Source organism: Ascaphus truei, chromosome 9 (genome assembly GCF_040206685.1).
Source record: "Ascaphus truei isolate aAscTru1 chromosome 9, aAscTru1.hap1, whole genome shotgun sequence".
Classification (NCBI taxonomy): domain Eukaryota; kingdom Metazoa; phylum Chordata; class Amphibia; order Anura; family Ascaphidae; genus Ascaphus; species Ascaphus truei.
Window position 1 is genome coordinate 8758461 of NC_134491.1, and position 20187 is coordinate 8778647.

The 20187-nt window shown below is 42.3% G+C and overlaps 1 protein-coding gene across 10 annotated transcripts in view; it reads right to left on the reverse strand.

Moving 5' to 3' along the window:
* MIPOL1 (mirror-image polydactyly 1) overlaps positions 1-20187 on the reverse strand; it is a 434635-nt gene that overhangs the window by 169259 nt on the left and 245189 nt on the right. For 8 of the 10 annotated variants that reach the window (XM_075613311.1, XM_075613310.1, XM_075613304.1 and 5 more), the window contains one exon: positions 19904-20074. The exons of the other annotated variants lie outside the window; for them this stretch is intronic. In XM_075613311.1, coding sequence (XP_075469426.1) covers positions 19904-20074 — 171 coding nt within the window. The remainder of the gene's footprint in view (positions 1-19903; positions 20075-20187) is intronic. 10 annotated transcript variants of the gene reach the window in all.

The following is a 20187-nucleotide window of genomic DNA, read 5'->3' on the forward strand; positions in this document are numbered from 1 at the left end:
CCTTCTGTTCTGTCATCAGTGACAGAGTGATCACATGACCTATTCGAAGAAACAGCTATGTGATCGCCTACATTCTTAGGCTTGTTATATAGTAGGCACTGGTGCGTGCAGGCCCGGCATTGAGCATGCACGTGGCGGGCGTGTTTAGTTGCTAGGGTGCACGCGGTGCCGCGCGTGGTTAGGGAGCGTGACTTTGATGTCACAGCGTTAGGCCACGCTGTGATTGGTTCACGGCGTGGCAGCAGCGCGCAAATAAAATTTTATTGTCATTTCCCTGGTCTGCCGCGCCATCGCTCACGGCCATGCGGACGCGTCCCTAGTATAGAAACGTCTGGCTAACACAGCCAATTATAATTGACGCGCCACGGTAGCGCACTATATTACACACCTAACTTGCGTTGGCAAGTTCTCCAATTTGTTGCTGGAGGTCTTCTGGACTGGTGGCAAAAATAACAATGTCATCTGCAAATTGTAGGTGACTCAAATATTCACAGTTGATTTTGGATCCTTTTTATTCCCAATCTAATGTCTTGAACAATTCTACAAGTATTGCTGTGAAAAGCTTTGGTGACATTGTGTCTCACTGCCTCACTCCCGGACTGATCCTTATCTTGCTTGTATATTCAGGCAATCTAATGGTTAATATGGCATTCCCGTAAATGTTCTTTATAATATCAATGTACGCTTCTTCAAAATGTTGTGTTATTATTGCACCTAGGACCGCTGGCTGAGGTGTAGACAGAATCAAATGCTTTTCGTAATCTACAAATTCTAAGCTAATTGTTAGATCCTATTTGTTAATTCGGGAAATCACTTATTGTACAACTTGGATGTGGTCCATTCTGTTGTATCCATTGCGAAATCCTGCTTGTTTTTTAGGGCTGGTCAAAATCCAGGGTCTATTCTTGCCAATTAGTGAGTATCTTTGTAAAAATCTTGTAAGTGATTGGAAGTAGACTGATTGGTCTGTAGTTCTTGAGGTCTTCTTTGTCTCCATTCTTGCAGATGAGGATAACTATTAAAACTAAGCAGCCAATGTGGACCTGATTTACTGCAATCAAGGTTACTATGACTTGGTGCCCCAGCCATTGCCATGCTGCTTTCTTCCCTAATCAACTGTATTTTGTCTGCAGGCCATATCCCTAAGACCTGGAAAACTGCCAGAGTTGTCCCAATCTTCAAAAGTGGGGACAAAAACACTGTCTCAAACTACAGGCCAATCTCTCTTCTCCCAATACTATCCAAAGTCATGTAAACATTTCCCCAGTCAATTCCAATCTGGTTTTCAACCTAAACACTCCACAGTAACTACCCTCCTAAAAGTTTGCAATGAGATACAGTGTGTTATGGAACTGGGACAGCTTACTGGTGCAATATTCCTAGATTTTGCAAAGACTTTTGATACTGTTGATCATGCTATCTTGCTAAACAAACATCAGTGCTCTGGAATAGGGCAACATGCTTTAAACTGGTTTCATTCCTACCTATGAGTTAGATCCTAACATGAGTCTATCTCAGGCACTAACTCCAACCCCTTGGATATCACCTGCGGTGTCCTTCACGGCTCTGTTCTGGGGACCCTACACTTCCCAGTCTTCATCAATGATCTTCCTACAGCTTGTAAGGGAGCTTCAATACACATGTATGCGGATGACACAATCCTATATGCACACAACTCTTGCCCCTCTGACCTTGAACATGTACTTCAATCTGATTTGAAGATTGAATTTCCCAGAACAAACTGTTTTTAAACACTAACAAGACTGGTATCACCCCTGATGAAGAGACATTTTAAGTCTTGAAATGCATAGGGTCTCAATGTCCAGGTGAAATTCCCACAGCTAATAGCATTGAAGCTAGCCGATGGGATCGACGAGAAACGGCAGCAGGCAGAGAGGCACACGGATCATATGGAGCTGAGAAGAGCAGCTTATCCTGTGTCTCCTGGCTTGGCGCAAACAGCAGAGAGAGCCGTGACGTCATCCTGAGAAGCTGATCAGCTGGAGGCAGCAGATCGCAGAGCACAGCCAAACGGTGGCATCAACGCGGTCCTGACATCGCCGAATCAAGCGGGGATCATCGTAGCATGTCCTAGCGATGCCTAGTGAGTAAGGTTTCAATTTTTACCAGTCAAGGAGAAGGCATGTCCTATATTATATGGATGCACCCACTGTTTCTTATATATGTTTTTAAATGTTTTATGGTATCATCCATTCTGAAAATCCTTTGATTACACCATTGGCCTCTGAGGTTAATCAACCTAGTTTCTCACAGTGTACTTATCAAGGGTAATACACTATTGTGGCATTTTCTTCCCTTTTTGTCTCCATTTATATATTTTCTGCCAGCAAAGCATGCAGTTTTGAAAAGCTATCTCCAAGAAAGCGGATTGGAACCGGAGTGGATTCCTAATTAATTCGCTGTTGGAGAAAAAAGAAAAAGGGTTTGATCTTATTCATTATTTGTCCCAGCGCCAGAGAAGTCTTTTTGTTTCTCTGTACTTGTTCTGGTTTTATACGATTACCCAGGTCCCCTAGAGATGGCTTCCACCTCAGAAATATAATCGGCCCCAAAATGCTCACGTACACTAAATTTATACTAGGTAAAGTATTGAGAAATGTCAAATTATTATGATGCTGTTCTCCCTCCTCCCGCCACCCTCTTTTTTTTATGTATCTACATTTAAAAAAAAGACGGTGGCGGAAGGAGGGGGGGGGGGACGACGACAGCATCATAATAATTTGACATTTCTCACTACTTCACTTAGTATAAATTTAGTGTACGTGAGCATTTTGGGTCTGAGTCTATTTCTGAGGTGGGAGCCATCTCTAGGGGACCTGGGTAATCGTATACATTTGTGGTAGAAAGCAATTACATAGGGGAGCGATCAAGACTTCCGGCCTGATTCTAGAAGATACACATAGTTGGTCCAAGGGGGCTACAGGCTCTTATAACCTATCTACACTTGCATTGCTGACCCTTTATTATACTTGGCCCCTAGTGGCTGTTCGGGGGCGGGGGGAGAGGAGGGGGAACCAAAAATAGGGGAGTTGTGGGGGGAAACCGGAAAGAAAAAAAGTGAGCGTGGATGTGTCTCCCGAGGGACATTCCTAATACTCACCTGCCCTTGGGAAAAAAATCTGGGATGGGGGAGAATAAAGAAAATAACAAGGGCAACAGTGTCATTGAGGACACAGACATAGCTGTGGGTGGTGCCAGGACCCAGCCAGACCAGCCGCTCAAGCTCCATCACCTGGCCTTCTTTGGGCTTATTGTAAAGATGAGACTAAACTGTATTCATATCATGAGCTTGGACTTCGCTAATAGACCTTACCTAACCTTGCAATAACCCGAGCCCATACGCATACCATAATATATCAACCTAAAATACTTTTGTGTCTACTCTCGTCACATCAAATCTTAGGGTGCAACCTCAGATTAACTAAACCTAAAAAACATAAATTGGCACTTCGGCATATAGTCCTTTTACATGTGAATTTGTTTATGCTGAACTTTTAGGGTCCTCCTAATTCAGGAGAACCCCCGACCACCAGCTTTGGGCGCTCTGTCTTATTGCGCTCTGGGTTTGGCCATGATGGAGGTCGATCTGCTGGAACAAATCCAGGGGGAGGGGGACCCAGGTCTAGATGGTTGAGGAAGGCTTCATCGTCATCCGGGTTCCTGAGTGTCTGGGGGTCTTCCGTTTTTAATTACCATTAACCCAAAGGGAAATGTCCATCTATATTTGATCTTGTGGTCTGTGTAGAAGGCGCCAGGTCTGCGTATATCTGTAGGGATATATTTTTGAACTTGATGTCTCTGGAGCCTCTAGTCGCCGAGATAAAAGCTTCCTTTGTTTTAAAGTAGTGGAATCTCAGCACCACATCCCTTGGTCTATCTCCCGGTTGGGGTCTCATTCTTGAGGCTCTGTGGCATCTATCCAGGGTAAGAGACTCCACTGTATAATCTGGGAGGGTTGATGTTAGCCATTTGCCTATGAACCTCTCGATGTCTGTTTCAGATTCCAAGATCCCATGAATCCGGAGATTATTGCAATGGTCTCTATTCTCCGCATCCTCTTGTCTGTGTTTGAGATCATGAAGTTGGGACTTCACCTCCCTGAGCTCAATGTTCATTAAAGATTGCCATGTCTCTCCAGGCATCCTCCTAGTCGAATATTGGCTCAATAACCTGGTCAGATCATGCTCCTATCGAATTGGTGCTCTCTCTCCCCTTCGGCAGAAATATCTGATAAAATTGGAAACTAAATGACTCCCTACTAAATTTGCCAGATGTAGAGAATACTATAAAAGGAAAACTTGTGGAATATTTTTCAATAAACAAAGGCTCAGTTGAGTCTCCGACTATGGGAAGCCCATAAGGCATCAATTAGAGGAAATCTTATATCCATTGCTTCGTATAAGAAAAAAATTAAGCAAAAATTATATAAAGATCTCTCGGAAAAACTGAGCCTATTAAAACAGGAACACAAAAGTAAACCCTCCAAAAAAAATATCTAAACTTTTAGAAAAAAACAGGACTGAACTCAAAAAGGTCCAACTGGAAGAGGTAGAGAGAGCACTAAGATGGACCAATCAACGCTATTACGACAAAGGAAACAAAGCAGACCGACTATTGGCCAATAAACTAAGAGGTCTTCGGGTTAAATCCCAAATTCCCACAATTCAAACTAAACTAGGTAAAAAAACATTCAACAAAAAATAAATAGCTCAAGAATTTTCGGACTACTATACTAAATTATACAATCTTGGTTCCGATCAAAATTTTCACTCTGGGTTGGCGGCTATATCAGAATATCTGGAGAAGTGTAATCTTCCTGCTCTATCAGAAGAGGTCTCCCAAAGATTAAATGAGAGAATAACCCAGGAGGAACTCTCAGATGTGATCAAACAATTGAAAATAAATAAAACACTAGGCCCAGGCGGCTTCTCCAATCAATATTATAAGAAATTTAAGATGGTGCTGTCCCCGTTTATGCTCGAGGTCTTTAACTCATTCCTGGAAGGTGGGGATATCCCAACATCTATGTCCATGGCCAATTTGGCTATTATACATAAGGAGGGTAGAGATCCACTTCAATGTGGTAGTTATCGGCCTATTTCCCTTCTTAATTCAGGCCTAAAAATTTATAGCAAAATTCTGGCAAATAGGCTGAACCCAATTCTACCGAGTTTGATCCATATAGATCAGGTGGGTTTTGTCTCTGGAGGACAGGCCTCTGATAATACTCAAAAGATTATAAATATTATTGACCATGTACACCTTACAGGAGCTAAGGCCATTCTTCTAAGTCTTGATGCAGAAAAAGCATTCGACCGTATAAAGTGGGCTTTTTTAGACCAAACTATGATTAAATTTGGATTTAGCGGCCCATTCTTGGAGGGTGTTCGAGCCCTTTACAAGACGCCCATGGCACGGCATATGTTAAAATCCCAGGAGGAGATTCAAGTCCCATAAAAATTAACAATGACACAAGGCAGGGCTGCCCGTTGTCTCCACTTCTCTTTGCATTGTCGATAGAACCCCTTGCAGCAACAATTAGAGATGATATAATTGTAAAATGAATTGAAATTGGAGGGACACAGTATAAAATCTCCCTATTCGCAGATGATATAATATTAACGTTGGCTAGCCCTCTGACATCCCTTCCGAATCTACAATCCCAATTAGACAAATTTTGAAAAATCTCAGGGTATAAAATCAATAACGATAAGTCAGAGGCTCTGAACTTAACTCTTTCGGCCCCAGAAGTTAAATTGTTACAAAACAACTTCAATTACAAGTGGAGTTCTTCAGATATCAAATATCTGGGAATCCGAATAACGAACACGTACCGACCCCTATACAAAAGTAACTTCCCGTCCCTTTTCACAAAAATTAAAAAAGACCTTCAGAGATGGAATGATTTCCAGATATCTTGGCTAGGTAGGGTAGCATCAGTAAAAATGAATATTCTGCCCAGGCTTCTGTATCATTTTCAGACTCAACCGATTCATGTTCCTCTTTTAGAACTTAAAAATATCCAAAATCGGATCTTCCAATTTATATGGAACAACAAGAGGCCAAGGGTAGCTAGATCAATAATGCTAGCACCAAGAGAATGTGGAGGCTTGGGAGTCCCAGATATAATTAAATATTTCTACGCGGCCCAATTAAAACAAGCAGTAATGTGGAATAACAACCCAGCGTCGTGCTGCTGGTTGGAGATCGAGTCTTCTTATATGGCCCCTCTCGCCCTTTCGTCGATACTTTGGACTCAGAAAGGAGGAGAGACGCTGTTGTGCCAGTCTGGCCTGGGTGCAATGAGGTGTACCTGGAAGATATGGTCTAAAAGTAAAGAAAAATATAATCTCTCCTCCTCCCCATCCTTACTAACCACAATATTTGGAAACCCAGAGTTCCCCCCGGGGGGCTCTCAAAAAGACTTCAATTTTTTTAAAGATTTAAATATTAAAACAGTAGCAGATATGGTGGATAAAGGGATGATCCCGTCATATCTAGATATTCAAAAGAAATACTTAACCCAGAATCTTCCGGTATTCAGCTTCCTTCAGATCAGACACTTTCTAACAACGATCTCTCAAAGGTCAAACTTCCCAAAACTAACAAATTTTGAAAAGCTGTGCGGAAAAGGTTTATACCAGAGGGGTTTGATTTCGGAAATATATTCGGGATAGCATCGTCAGCGGCGGCCGCCAACCATAACTATATGATAAAATGGGCAGAAGACCTCAACGTGGATATAGATAGAGACAACTGGGAGGATATTTGGGAAGCAGCAGCAAAAACATCAATTTGTACTACAACAAAAGAAAACATATACAGTTAGACTACAGTTTGACTAGAGGTGACTGGGGACTGCTTCTTTCTGCAAACTCTTTAACTCAAGACAACAAACGGTAAGCTATTCAGATCACACTATGATCCCATGCTTGCTAACCTGCCTATTTTAACCCCCCACCACTTTACAACTTATTCACTGCAGTCTCTCCCAAAACTGACTGCACAATACACTGAAACCATGAACTGACTCTAGCATTGCAATACAGCTAAACATTTGACAAGGAACAGGCACACACCTGCTGTTAGTCTGCTCACACTCACTATGCTCACAACAGCTCCTTGCATAACTGCCTACCTCTGGCATCATGAACCTGCTTTGTATTTTAACTTTTTTCTTTCTCCTGGCCTCATGGAGATGTTACTCCCTCTATCCACTACAAACTCCTCCATTCTGGCCCACACCCAACATCACCATACACCCTGGACTACTCAGAAGCCTTGCACTATCTACTGAATGTTGGTGGAGAACTCTAAAAACCAGCACACCAACCACTGCTCACTCAAATGGCAAACACCACAAATCTATAACTTGCAAACAACTACCCAAATTTCTACTCATACTATTACTCTCTTTAGCAGGTGATATTGAACCTAACCCAGGTCCTCCCATTTCAGCTCTGTCCCATGCCCCTGAGAATTCCACCTTTAAATTCCAAAAAAGACTATCTGTCGCCCATATAAACATCCGGAGCCTGCTGCCCAAACTGGACGAACTAAGGGCATGGTGCCTTATGCATAAACCAAAAGCCATCGTTCTTACGGAAACATGGCTATCCCTAAAAAACCCTGATGCAAATATTGCCATTCAGGGATACTCCATTTTTAGGAGAGATAGGTCAAAGAGAGGAGGAGGGGTGTTATTTTATATTGCAGACACATTACAATTTACACTGTTAAATTGCCCACCAAGCCCACCCTCTTTTGAAATTCTAGTTGGCAAAATCTGCCTCCCCTTTTCTAAGCCCATCTTGCTTGATGGCATCTACCGCCCCCCTAAAGCCCCTCTACAATCCCTGACTGATATCACCCAATTTCTTGCCTCCATTTCCTCTCTGAATGAAAAGAGTGAGCTGCTAGTTCTTGGGGATTTCAACTTCAATTGGCTTGACACTAAAAACCACAAAATCCAGATACAACTCAAGTCACTTAACCTATCGCAACTCATTTCCCAACCCACACGGATAAACCTGAAATCGCACAACCATTCCTTGCTAGATTGGATTCTCTCCTCAAACCCCAGCAGAATCCAATCCTCTGGCATCCTTCCTGACATTTTCAGTGACCATGCAATAGTGTACTGTGTAAGGAAAATTAAACTGCCCCATTCAAGCCCTAAAGTTCTCCTCACTAGAACATTTAAATTTTTTAACCCACAACAGTTTCTGGATGACCTTACCAACTGCCCATGGCACAGAATCGATTTAATTCCCGACCCTGATTCTGCGCTCGACTATTTCCAATCCGAGTTCTTAAAACTCTGCGATACCCATGCTCCACTACGCAAAATAAGGGTACGGGGGGGCCCACCTTCCATGGGTTACACCTGACCTTATAGCACTCTACCAGCTCAGGGATGCCTTGTGGAAAAGCTACAAAGTAACTGGCACTACAAAGGATCTCAATCACTACAGATGCATGCGGAACATGTGCACAAGGCAAACAAGGCATGCAAAAGCACAATATTACTCTGACAATCTCCACCAGAATACATCAAACCCAGCTAACTTCTGGAAGGTTATCAACAATATATTCCAGCCTCCTAACCATCAACAACCAAATAATATCACTAAGGGGGATATTACTCTGACAAACCCCACTGACATTGCAAATGCATTCAATGATTACTTTGTGGGTTGTGCCACTAACTTATTAGAGAAACGCAGCCCAAACCACAATCCTGAATCTCACCCTGGGAGTATCCCTACAGTCCCACCCTCTCCCAACACTGCCCACAATTTTCAATTTGGCCCAGTATCTGAAGAGGAGATTACACAAGCGCTCCTCAAACTAAAACTAAGCAGCCAATGTGGACCCGACTTACTACAATCTAGGTTCCTACGACTTGGTGCCCCAGCCATTGCCAAACCAATTGCGTCCATAGTCAACTCTATCCTGTCTGCAGGCCATATCCCTAAGACCTGGAAAACTGCCAGAGTTGTCCCAATCTTCAAAAGTGGGGACAAAAACACTGTCTCAAACTACAGATCAATCTCACTTCTCCCAATTCTATCCAAAGTCATGGAAAAATGTGTCCTCTCCCAATTAACCGATTTCTATACCAAGACAAATTTCCCTAGCCAATTCCAATCTGGGTTTCGTCCCAAACACTCCACCGTAACTACCCTGCTAAAAGTTTGCAATGAAATCCAGTGTGGAATGGAACAGGGACAACTCACTGGTGCAGTATTCCTAGATTTTGCAAAGGCTTTTGACACAGTTGATCATGTTATCCTGCTTAACAAACTCCAGAGCTCTGGAATAGGGAAGCATGCTTTAAACTGGTTTCAGTCCTACCTATCAGGAAGATCCCAACATGTGTCCAACTCAGGCTCTACAGTAACTCCAACCCCCTGGATATCCCCTGTGGTGTCCCGCAAGGCTCTGTTCTGGGGCCCCTACTCTTCTCAGTGTTCATTAATGATCTTCCCACAGCTTGTAAGGAAGCCTCAATACACATGTATGCAGGTGACACAATCCTATATGCACACAGCCATAGCCTCTCTGACCTTCAACACATACTTCAGTCTGACTTTTTGAGACTCGAAAACTGGATTTCCCAAAACAAACTGTTTTTAAACACTGACAAGACTGTAACAATGGTATTTGGGACCAAGACTAAATTTGTAAAGCTTCCAGTGACTGAGCTCCTGATTAGAACCAACGCTAACACCACCCTAACACCTGTCACTAGTTTTAAATACCTGGGCTTATGGTTTGACTCCCACTTATCATTCGGGATGCACATTGATACCCTGACAACCAAGACCTATGCCAAACTAGGGGTACTTTACAGGAACAAATCCTCCCTAAGTCTCCTTGTCAGAAAGCGTATCGCACAGCAGATGCTAATGCCAATTATTGACTATGGAGACATAGTATATGGCTCGGCTCCTCAAACCCACCTTAGCAAACTTGACACCCTCTACAATTCAATTTGTCGTTTTGTTCTCCAATGCAACTACAACACACATCACTGCGAAATGCTCAAAGAACTAGATTGGTCATCACTCGAGTCTAGGCGCAAGTTCACCTTTCCTGTCTTGCCTTTAAATTTTTCATGGGCAAGCTACCCAGCTACCTGAACAAGCTCCTCACCCCTACCACTTGCAGAACTTATCACCTGAGATCAGACTCCAAAAGACTATTCATGGTCCCAAGGCTCAACAAAGTATCCGGACGTTCCTCCTTCTCCTTCCGTGCACCCCAAAACTGGAACAACCTACCAGAGACTCTCACATCCACCACCAGTTTAAGTTCTTTCAAATCTAAGGCTGTCTCACATTTTAACCTGGTCTGTAACTGTTTCATACGCTCATAATATATATTTCCTTTAACTGTGCACGCAATGTCTTGTATATAATGTATACCTTGTTCATTTATGTAACTGTACTTGAAACCATGTATTATTTGTTTTACTCTGTGCCCAGGACATACTTGAAAACGAGAGGTAACTCTCAATGTATTACTTCCTGGTAAAATATTTTATAAATCAATAAATAAATAAATATACAAAATCCTATTTCACTGGTACTTAACCCTGAGTACGCTGAGCCAGATTTGCCCTGGGGCGTCGGACCTCTGCTGGAGGGGATGTGGCCAGAGGGGAGATTTGGTCCACATCTGGTGGTCCTGTTCTGAAATCCAGAAATTCTGGAACATGATCCGGGACTTAATTCAGGACCTTCTAGGAGTGGGAGTGCGGATGGACCCGCTGTCCTTTCTTCTTGCCAGGCCTATTGAAGATCTTCAAACCTCCCAAAGTAAACTAGTCTCATTCATCCTTACCGCGGCCCGCTGCTCCATAGCGGCGGCGTGGAAACAAATCAAAGCCCCATCAAAACGCACAGTAATTAGAAGAATTAATGGGGTGAAGCTCATGGAGCAACTCTCAGCTCTCCTCAGCCAAAAAGTGGAACAATATCATAAGGTGCGGGACCAATGGATCTAGAACTAAGAATAGTAGAGAATCTATACACAAAGAAGAGACCCCCAGGATGATAGTGGAAATGTCTGGTGCGATGTGGCACGGGTAGGGGGAGAGGAGATGGAGGGGGGGGGTATGAGCCCTCTCCTTGACCCACCCACCCCTTCCCCATTGTGGTTTCTCCCCTCCCCCCCATCCCTCCCTCCCACTCTCCCCTTTCTCTTTCTCTCCTTATCTCCATCTATCCCTTTTCTCATGGATTAAATGGGTTTGAATAAGGAAAAGTCGAACCCCTAAATTAAATTAAAGGAGTGCACTTGCATCTCAGCAACTTATATACACTGTGAAACCAGATAGTTTATCCATAATCTGGGTTTCTGACTTTTTGTATTGTAAATGAAAAACATGATGTTTGGCACTCCTATGTGAATTGACTTGATATATCATCGATGTCCATGTCTTGAAAAATACAATAAAAAAGTTTGAAATTAAAAAAAGATTGCCATGTGATTGTGGCGTCGACCTTGGTTTCCAAGGAACTAGTGCGTTCCCCAAGGGAGGATATTTCCTTCTTAAGATCCTTCACTACTGTTTGCATCAGAGATTCAATTTTATTAAAGAAGATAGATAAGTCCTCCTCTGTGGAGAGATTCTCGATCTCCACTGCTAGTTCAGAGACTGAGCAATCCATGGAGGGATCTTCTCCCCCCTCTGGGAATGGGGGGGATTCAGTCAGTCTACAAGTGGACGGGGGGGGGGGGAGGTGGGAGAGACAGTCTCACCCTTCCCCACACTGGTGTCACAGAGTGAAGTGCCCAAACAAGCTGGCCACCCCTCCTCACCTCATAGGCCTCTGCAGCAGCCCTGCCGGCCAAACACACGCAGCCGGAGCCCTACCCAGTTTCTGAGCGGTAGTCCTCCGCTAAGGCCATCCCCTGCCTCCCCTCCGTCCTCTCTGCAGCACCGCCCCCCCCTCCTCCGGGACCCGCCGACTACAGACCTCCCGGCTCACGTTGCTCGTCTGCAAGTCTCCACCTTCAGCCTGCACTCCCCGTTCACCTGTGGCGGCACCGGAGCACGTCTGCTCACCGCTACCTTCTCTTGGATGTCGTTCCTACTGGAATCCTCCCTCCAGCTGAGGTCTGTGCAGCCAGGCTTAGGCGGATCACGCGCGGTCGGCGGCCATCTTGGGAGCACCCAGGGGCCTTTGGGACTCCCAGGGAGAGCCGAGCAGTGGCCCGGGCATAGGAGGCCACGGATCGGGCTTTTAGTCTGTTTTTTTGATCCTCCGTCCGATCTGCTTATGCCGTGGCTTGTAGAAGCTTGTTTTTATTATGTTTTTTAATCCCCGATTTGCTTTTTTGCTGAGGAGCCAAGCTGACTCGCGACGGAACAGCTTGGAGTCCTGGCCACGCCCCTTCTTAATGGATTTTATTGCTTTTGACAGTTTCTCTGGAAGGATGCATTGGTGCTTTCTTCTCGCTCTTCCTCTGCTGGATTATGCTGTGTTATCTGTGTTCATGTACAATTTCACGTAGAAGCCCACAACTCTCTTTATGATAAGTGCAGTCTCTTATTGCTGATTCATTGTCTTGTTTGAGTGCAATTATTAGCTTCTTCTCAACCATAAGTCTCTGCTTTGGCTTCTTTAAGATTTTCTTTTCTTCAACAGGCTTCCTCACCATGTCACAGTTACATTTTCTTGTACAGGTAAAGGTGACAAAAAGGCGCGAACTACAATAAGTGCTCACTAAAAATATATATAGTGAATATCTAATAATGTTGGATACAACCAATCATACAACGTGCATATGAAAACTGAAGGAAGACCTAATTTCCTCGCCTATGCTTCAGAACCGAGAGGAACCTTTCCTCTGCCAGGTACACTGAAGCCTTGTGACTGGATACTACACCATCTGCACCATTTTGCAGCAGACTTCCCAGGAAGCTTTCACGCCCTGCAACTGTTATCTTCGATCTTTGATGAACTTTATCAGGCCTGGAAGACGAACGAAATGACACGTAACGCATGCCAGGTTTCAAATCCTTTGTTTCAATTTATTACTCATAGGGTAATGACTTTTATACAGAAAAAAGAAGATATTGGTTAGAGGCGTAACATAGGCGTATCCTAGGTGTAACATAGGCGTATCCTTGGTGTGTCTTGGGTGTAGCTTGGATTAGAGGCGTGATCTAGGAGCAGGACATATTAGTGGCGTGACTTTTGGGACGTGTCTTTTACAATACAAGCAATGTCTGACTACATAGCTTATTCATTGTCTGTTATCAAAAGAGACCTTGAGTCTTTAGCAACTATATTACACTATTTTGCTTCTTGCAGAGAACCATTCTATTATATTCTAACTAAAACATCAGGAAATTGACAACACAAAAGTATCTTAGCAATATCCTTAGCAGGAAGAAAAGAAATATTATTTAGCAGACACTGAGTGCGTTAGGAATTATATTTCAGCAAAAGGCTGACTACAGAATCTTAACTAGTTATGACCAGACAAAATGGAAGCTTAACATGAGTGCAGATTCTGGCCTGACATATTGGTCCTAACAAAAATGGTGAAATAATTGTAAATATATATCACACAGTGATAAAATCAGTGAAATAAAGTTATATAATACTCCCTGCTCAAACCCTCTGATGGGGCCTGTCTTCTCTGGTTCCAAAGTACGGATAAGTTATTCGTACAATCCAGGGGGAGCATATTGGGAAAAAGACAGTGATACAAACAATATAAGTGCAGACGTATTTTTAGTGTTGGGAAAATGCTGCTGCAGGATTGGCTCTATACACAGCCTACTCACAAGATGCTGGATGTAAAAAAGCAGGGGTTTAAATATAGCTGTGGCTGAATACTCTCTGAAGGTGTGGGGGGGTCAGGAATCACATCAATTGACTCAGATGAAGTAATCTAGCGAGTGAGGGTAAAGAGAAACTAACATAGCACAGATCAATCGTATAAAAAAGTTTTATGTGAAAAATATATAGAAAACGCACTTACAATAGGGCAATTAAAATAGGGCATTTAATACATAAATGTGTAAGCAGGGTCAATACACTGCAGTATCGCTCACCACCCTCTCTCTTCGTTAGATGTCTCCTGTAGTCGACCGGGACTTGGCGTGGGCTGTGTTCTGTCGCGTCCGTCAGAACTGTGACGTCACACGCGCCCGCTTCTCGCTCTAGTTCCCGCGATAGGATGCCAGGTGGGGGCTGCTCGGTGCTGATCTCCTGCGTGTCTGAGCGCAACAGTGGACTCTCCACTCTATGCATTTCGCCTGGGTGTAGACTGTGGCTTCATCAGGAGTGTGGGGCCTCTAGTGCCACGCTTTGGTTTATATAGCCCGCATAATTCAAACCTGATATGCTAACATACAACACATGCTGATCTGAGCTAGTAGTTAACACATTTGTTAGAAGAGCCGAGCTGAATCGCGACCGATCAGCTCGGAGTCCTGGCCACGCCCTTCTTCTCTTTATGATAAGTGCACAGTCTCTTATTGCTGATTCATTGTCTTGTTTGAGTGCAATTATAAGCTTCTTCTCAACCATACTGTAAGTCTCTGCTTTGGCTTCTTTAAGATTTTTTTATCTTCAACAGGCTTCCTCACCATGTCACAGTTACATTTTCTTACATCTTCAGTTATACGTGGGCGGATTGTCTTGCACAGCTCTGCATATTCCTACGTGTGCGGATTGTCTTGCTCAGCTCTGCATATTCCATTCTTATTCTTGCATCTTGGGATAGCTTCATTTCTTGTCATTTCCTCATTAATTCCTGTGTCTCATCAGATATTTTTTTACCCTGTATTTTGCTAGCGATGCCTTAGTTTTTTCTGAGCTTTCAACTACAATGTTCATAAATTCTTCATAGCAGAAGCGATTTTTCAGTTATAGTTAAAATTGTCTACTTTTCTTCTTGAGGTTATTGATGTTGATTATTTTTGGCTTCTTTTTAATCAGTTTTCTTCTTTTCAACTTCACATTCAGATGTAATCTGCAGCAAACCAATCAGTGATCACTCCCCTCATGTCAAAATGGTTAAGAACTGCACAGTCTTCAATCATGTATTTCTTGTTAGTTAGGATATACAGTGGCGAGAAAATGTTTATGAACCCCAATAACCGAAATTCCATCGTTTTTCCATCATAACCTTCTTGAATAAAAAAAAGTATTTTCTTAAATATCCAATAGGGTTAATATTAACTAATTCCATGTCTTTTGAAAAATAATTATTTATGAATTAGACAAACAATGAGTAATTAAGAGTCAGGGCATGTGTAAAAGTAAGTGAAACCCTGATTTTATCAGATAAATTAAAGGGGATAATTAGAAAGGGATGTTGAAATAATTAGGTAGATCTTCAGGTGTGAATGTGGGAGTCCCTATCCTATATAAAGATCAGAAACTTTGTGAGTTTGCACTTCACCATACTGGGGTGTGGAAACATGTCATGCCACGATCAAAATAAATCTCTGAGGACATCAGACAAGTAGTTATTGATGCTCATCAGTCTAGAAAAGGTTACAAAACCATTTCCAAAGATTTGGGTATCCACCAATCCATTATAAGACAGATCTACAAATGGAGAAAGTTCAAGACCACAGTCACTCTACCCAGGAGAGTCCTACGAAAATCTCTCCACGAACAAACCGGCAAATCATCCAGAAAGTCGCAAAGAACCCCAGAGTAACATCCAAGGATCTGCAGGCTACTCTCGCCTTGGCTAATGTGAGTGTTCATGACTCAACTATCAGAAAAAAACTGAACATGAATGGTGTTCATACAAGGATAGCCAACAGGAAATCACTGCTCTCTAAAAAGAACATTGCTGCCCATCTTAAGTTTACCAAAGAGCACAGATGATTCACAAGACTTCTAGAACAATGTTCTCTCGACATACAAGTAAAAAGTAGAACTTTTTGGCCTCAATGGGAAATGTTATGATTGGTTTTCACCAAACACTACGTTCGAACAGAAGAACCTCATCCCAACCGTCAAGCATGGTGGTGGGAGTGTGATGGTTTGGGGCTGCTTTGCTGCGTCAGTACCTGGACGGCTTTCCATCATTGACACAACCATGAATTCTGCATTGTATCAGAAGATTCTAAAGGAGAATGTAAGGCCATCGGTCTGTGAGCTGAAGCTAAAGTGGGTCATGCTGGAGAGGATGATGACCCTAAACATACAAGCAGATCTACAAAAAAATAGCTGCAGAAAAAGAAATTCCGCGTTTTAGAATGGCCTTTAGGTCCGGACCTAAACCCAATGGAAATGTTGTGGCAGGACCTGAAGCGAGCAGTCCATGCAAGGAAGCCCTCAAATGTCACGGAGTTGAAGCAGTTCTGTAAGGAGGAATGGGCCAAAATTCCTCAAAACCGATGTGAGAGACTAAACAGCAGTTACAGGAAACGCTTGTTTGAAGTCATTGCTGCTCAAAGGGGCGCCACCAGGTACTGAATCTAAAGGGGGCGCCACCAGGTACTGAATCTAAAGGGTTACAGACTTTTTAACACATGGATATTGAATGTTGAATCATTTGTAGATAAATACATGTTGGAAAATTATCATTTTCGGTGTAATTTGTTTGATCAGGTTATCTTTATCTATTATTAAGACTTAGATTAAGATCTAATAACATTTTAGGTTTGAAATATGTGAAAATCCTAAGGGGTTTACAAACTTTTTCTCGCCCCTGTAGTACAATTCATTCTCGACTCCATTGGGTCCATTTCATGTCCATTTTCTATTTACATATATAGAACTCGGCCATACAGGCAGCCTGCAGGTGAATCATTTTATAGTTTATCATTGAGCAATACAGTGAATTCACATTTCGTTTTTTTAAAGGACCTTTATCAAGATACTAAGAGATAGAAATGAACCAATATATATACCATGTCAGTGCGGAAAAACTGTGCCAAAAAACTGCCGGCGTGTAACTATGGAAACAGACAACAAGCAAACAACTTTGTTGGCGGATGGAGAAGAGGCTCATAACAGTAGAGGGTATACAAAAATAAATCGAACAAATAAGTCAGGGGAGACAACCCTTTTTGATAAATTATAGGCAAAATAGGAAAAAGTCCAGTGTTTCTGTAATTTCTGGATACAAGAACTGTATCACTTGACCAGCTCATTAAAGAAGAGTAACAGACATCAAGGGAATCATCTTTATACAAGGTAAGTGCTTAGGTTTGTAACGTACAATTAACTCACAACATGCCATCGTAGCAACAAAGTTTCAACTGGTTTATTTATTTATTTTGTTTATTTATAAAATATTTTACCAGGAAGTAATACATAGAGAGCTACCTCTCGTTTTCAAGTATGTCCTGGGCATAGAGTTAAGACAAATAATACATGGTTACAAACGTGGTTTAGCGAGAAAGGATCTCAGCGGTTTTAGCAGAGCAGTATCTCGTAATGAGTTATTCATCCAACTTTATAACTCAGAAGAAGCGGTAATCCAAAGGTTGTGGGCAAAGAAGGCTGGAATATCTGAGATGAAAAGAGAAGTCTTCAGGGTTGACATAGGTCAACTAGAAATCTATAGGCTCTAGGCTATAGCCTACTCGGCCTTATGGGAAATTCACCACTGCCGATATATACTATACTTTTGGAGGCAGTGGGAGGGCAGTAGAAGTGGGCAAAAGGTCGAATTATTGGTGTGACGCTCATGTATTTTTTTTTTTTCAAAAAAATTACTGATTTAAATTTCATGTAATATCCTGCACAAGACATCAAAGGGATAACCCAACTGAAAGACACTAAGAAAAAACCATTGACGATTCAAACTACTGACATCTGGTTTGATCTCACTTTGATTACACTTTATCAGTTACAATATTTTCATCTAGTCCCAAATCAAAGTAATGTTTTGGAACAATTGGAGTTTTGAGTTTAAGAAAGATCAGGAGACTTTGTAGGCTGTGACTTTTGGACTATTTGGCATTCATGGTAACCCTCCATATCACTAATATTGTTTATTTAGGTATCAACTGCATTTTTGTTTACAGTGCACAATTGTATTCACTACAGTATGTATGGGAGCATTAGGAGAAGCACTTAGAACCAGGTGATGGCAATTCATGCATTTTTAGTTTAAAGTATCTAAAAAGGGGTGCTTTTTATGGGTTCGGTATGTAGAGTTATTCTAATTATTGCTTTTAACTATGTCCTGTTAATTTGCATGGGAGTCACAAAATCAGCATGTAATGCAAATCATAAGAGGCCATGTTTACTAAGCAGCGTTCGGCTATTGGGCACCTTGTTGCACTGCAAAATACTACAGACCAATTATTACAAAGGATAGTAAGGCGACTTTCAGCCCTGGAAAAGGTCGATTGGCAGAAGACTGCTTAGTAAACATGGCCCATGGGTTCAAAAAAGGTTACGGTTTCCTTGATGCCTTTTTAAAGATAGTGCGCCATGTACATGCGTGAACCATGTGAAACGTCCCTTGGCTGAAAAAGTAACCACCCTAAAAAAAGATACACTGGGGGTTATTCAATCAACTGTGATAATGCCCATCGGGATACCTTCCCAGCAAAATGAATAACTGCCAAAGATTTATAGATTCCTCATATGAGTTTATGTAACTAGGACTTTTAGGTGAATTCAGAGCATGAGATAAAAGCAGATTATTGTTGACTTTAAACCATCAAGTACAGAATCCCCTTTTTTAACTACTGCACAATTACATATTTTATGTTCTAAAAAGTAGACTGATTAATTTAATGAAGGTTTCTATAAAATGTTAAAGGTCCCACCTACTAATTACAAAAATACATATTTTTGTCAATTCAGACTTTTCATGCTTTCTACACTGGACACATTCTTGTGAATTTTTCAACAGCATTAGACATTTGATACTTATTATCAGGCTGTTGATCACTATTAACACTTGGAGTGCCAGCGTTCCGTGGCCTTACAGTGCCACGGCACCTCCGGCACTCACGATCACTTGACCGTTTCTTCAAAGCAGTCGTGATCGCTCTGTCAGGGATGACAGAACAGAGGGCGAGGAGTCACCCCCTGTCCATTCCTCAACAGTGTATCAGATCAGATCTCCCCTAGGCAAAATGAGCAGGCTTGTTTTGAAGTAGCTACTAAGTCATGAGGCCCCCAAAGTACCAGACCCCATGAAGTAGTAGCTATGTCTCAGGGGGTAAAAGGGTCACCATTGCTTCTTATAGAAGTAATCGCAATGAAAGTTCAAAATGAAGGGCATTTAAGGTTATCAACAATATCCATGTGTTCTGCATTTTCCTCTTTAGATTCTATGAAATTGACAAGTCTCCTGCTCTTACCTTCCACAGGCTGCAGGAACCTTTTACCTACTCTAACAATAACAGAGTAAATAGTTCATATATGTAATAGTGAGAAAGGCACACAAGACTCTTGAATCTTATTGATCTTGTTGGCCTATTAAAGCTGCATTTCCCCCCCAAAAAAATAAACTGAAAAAGAGCATCCCCAGGAGGTCATCTGTGGTCGCCCAAACAGCATGGCTACCTTGGTAACTAAAATATTTTTATTTGTGCCGGTTTTGACCCCCCAAAAAGACCCCTTAAAATAGGTCTGTGGGTCATGCAAAGAAAGTTAGTGTCATGTCCTTTATTGGCTGCGGAAGCGAGACATGACCCCAGAAAGCATCAGCGATCGGGAAATCGGAGGAGCCTAGATGTTGGGGACCTCCACCCCTTAAAGTAAGATTTACAAATTGCTAGCAGGGCAGACTTGTTTTAAAAGGTATCATAGTCAAAGAGGGCTCTACGCTTCTACAGGACAATTATGGCTATTAAATATATGCACGTAAATGGAGAGGTGAGAGAAGGAATAAGAGTACAGTGTAGCTTGGACTATTGCCTTCTCACCTTAGCACGAGCTGAATCTCTCTCTCTGATGACGACTCCCATTTCCTTAGCAGTAATTTCCTCTCTTCTTTCCCGGGTCTTTCGAATACAGTCTAGAATAAGGTCCCCGTTCTGCTGAATGGCAATGCTGCCGTCTGCTTCCCACAATCTGTCAAGCAAGTCTTGCAGTGTCTGCAGGCAAAGTAGCATTATAGTGATAGGCACATGTATGTTAATAAATGTTCCACTGTTGTATTATAAATTGTGTGTCTATGTGTATGTTACAGAGGTGCAGTATGTATGCT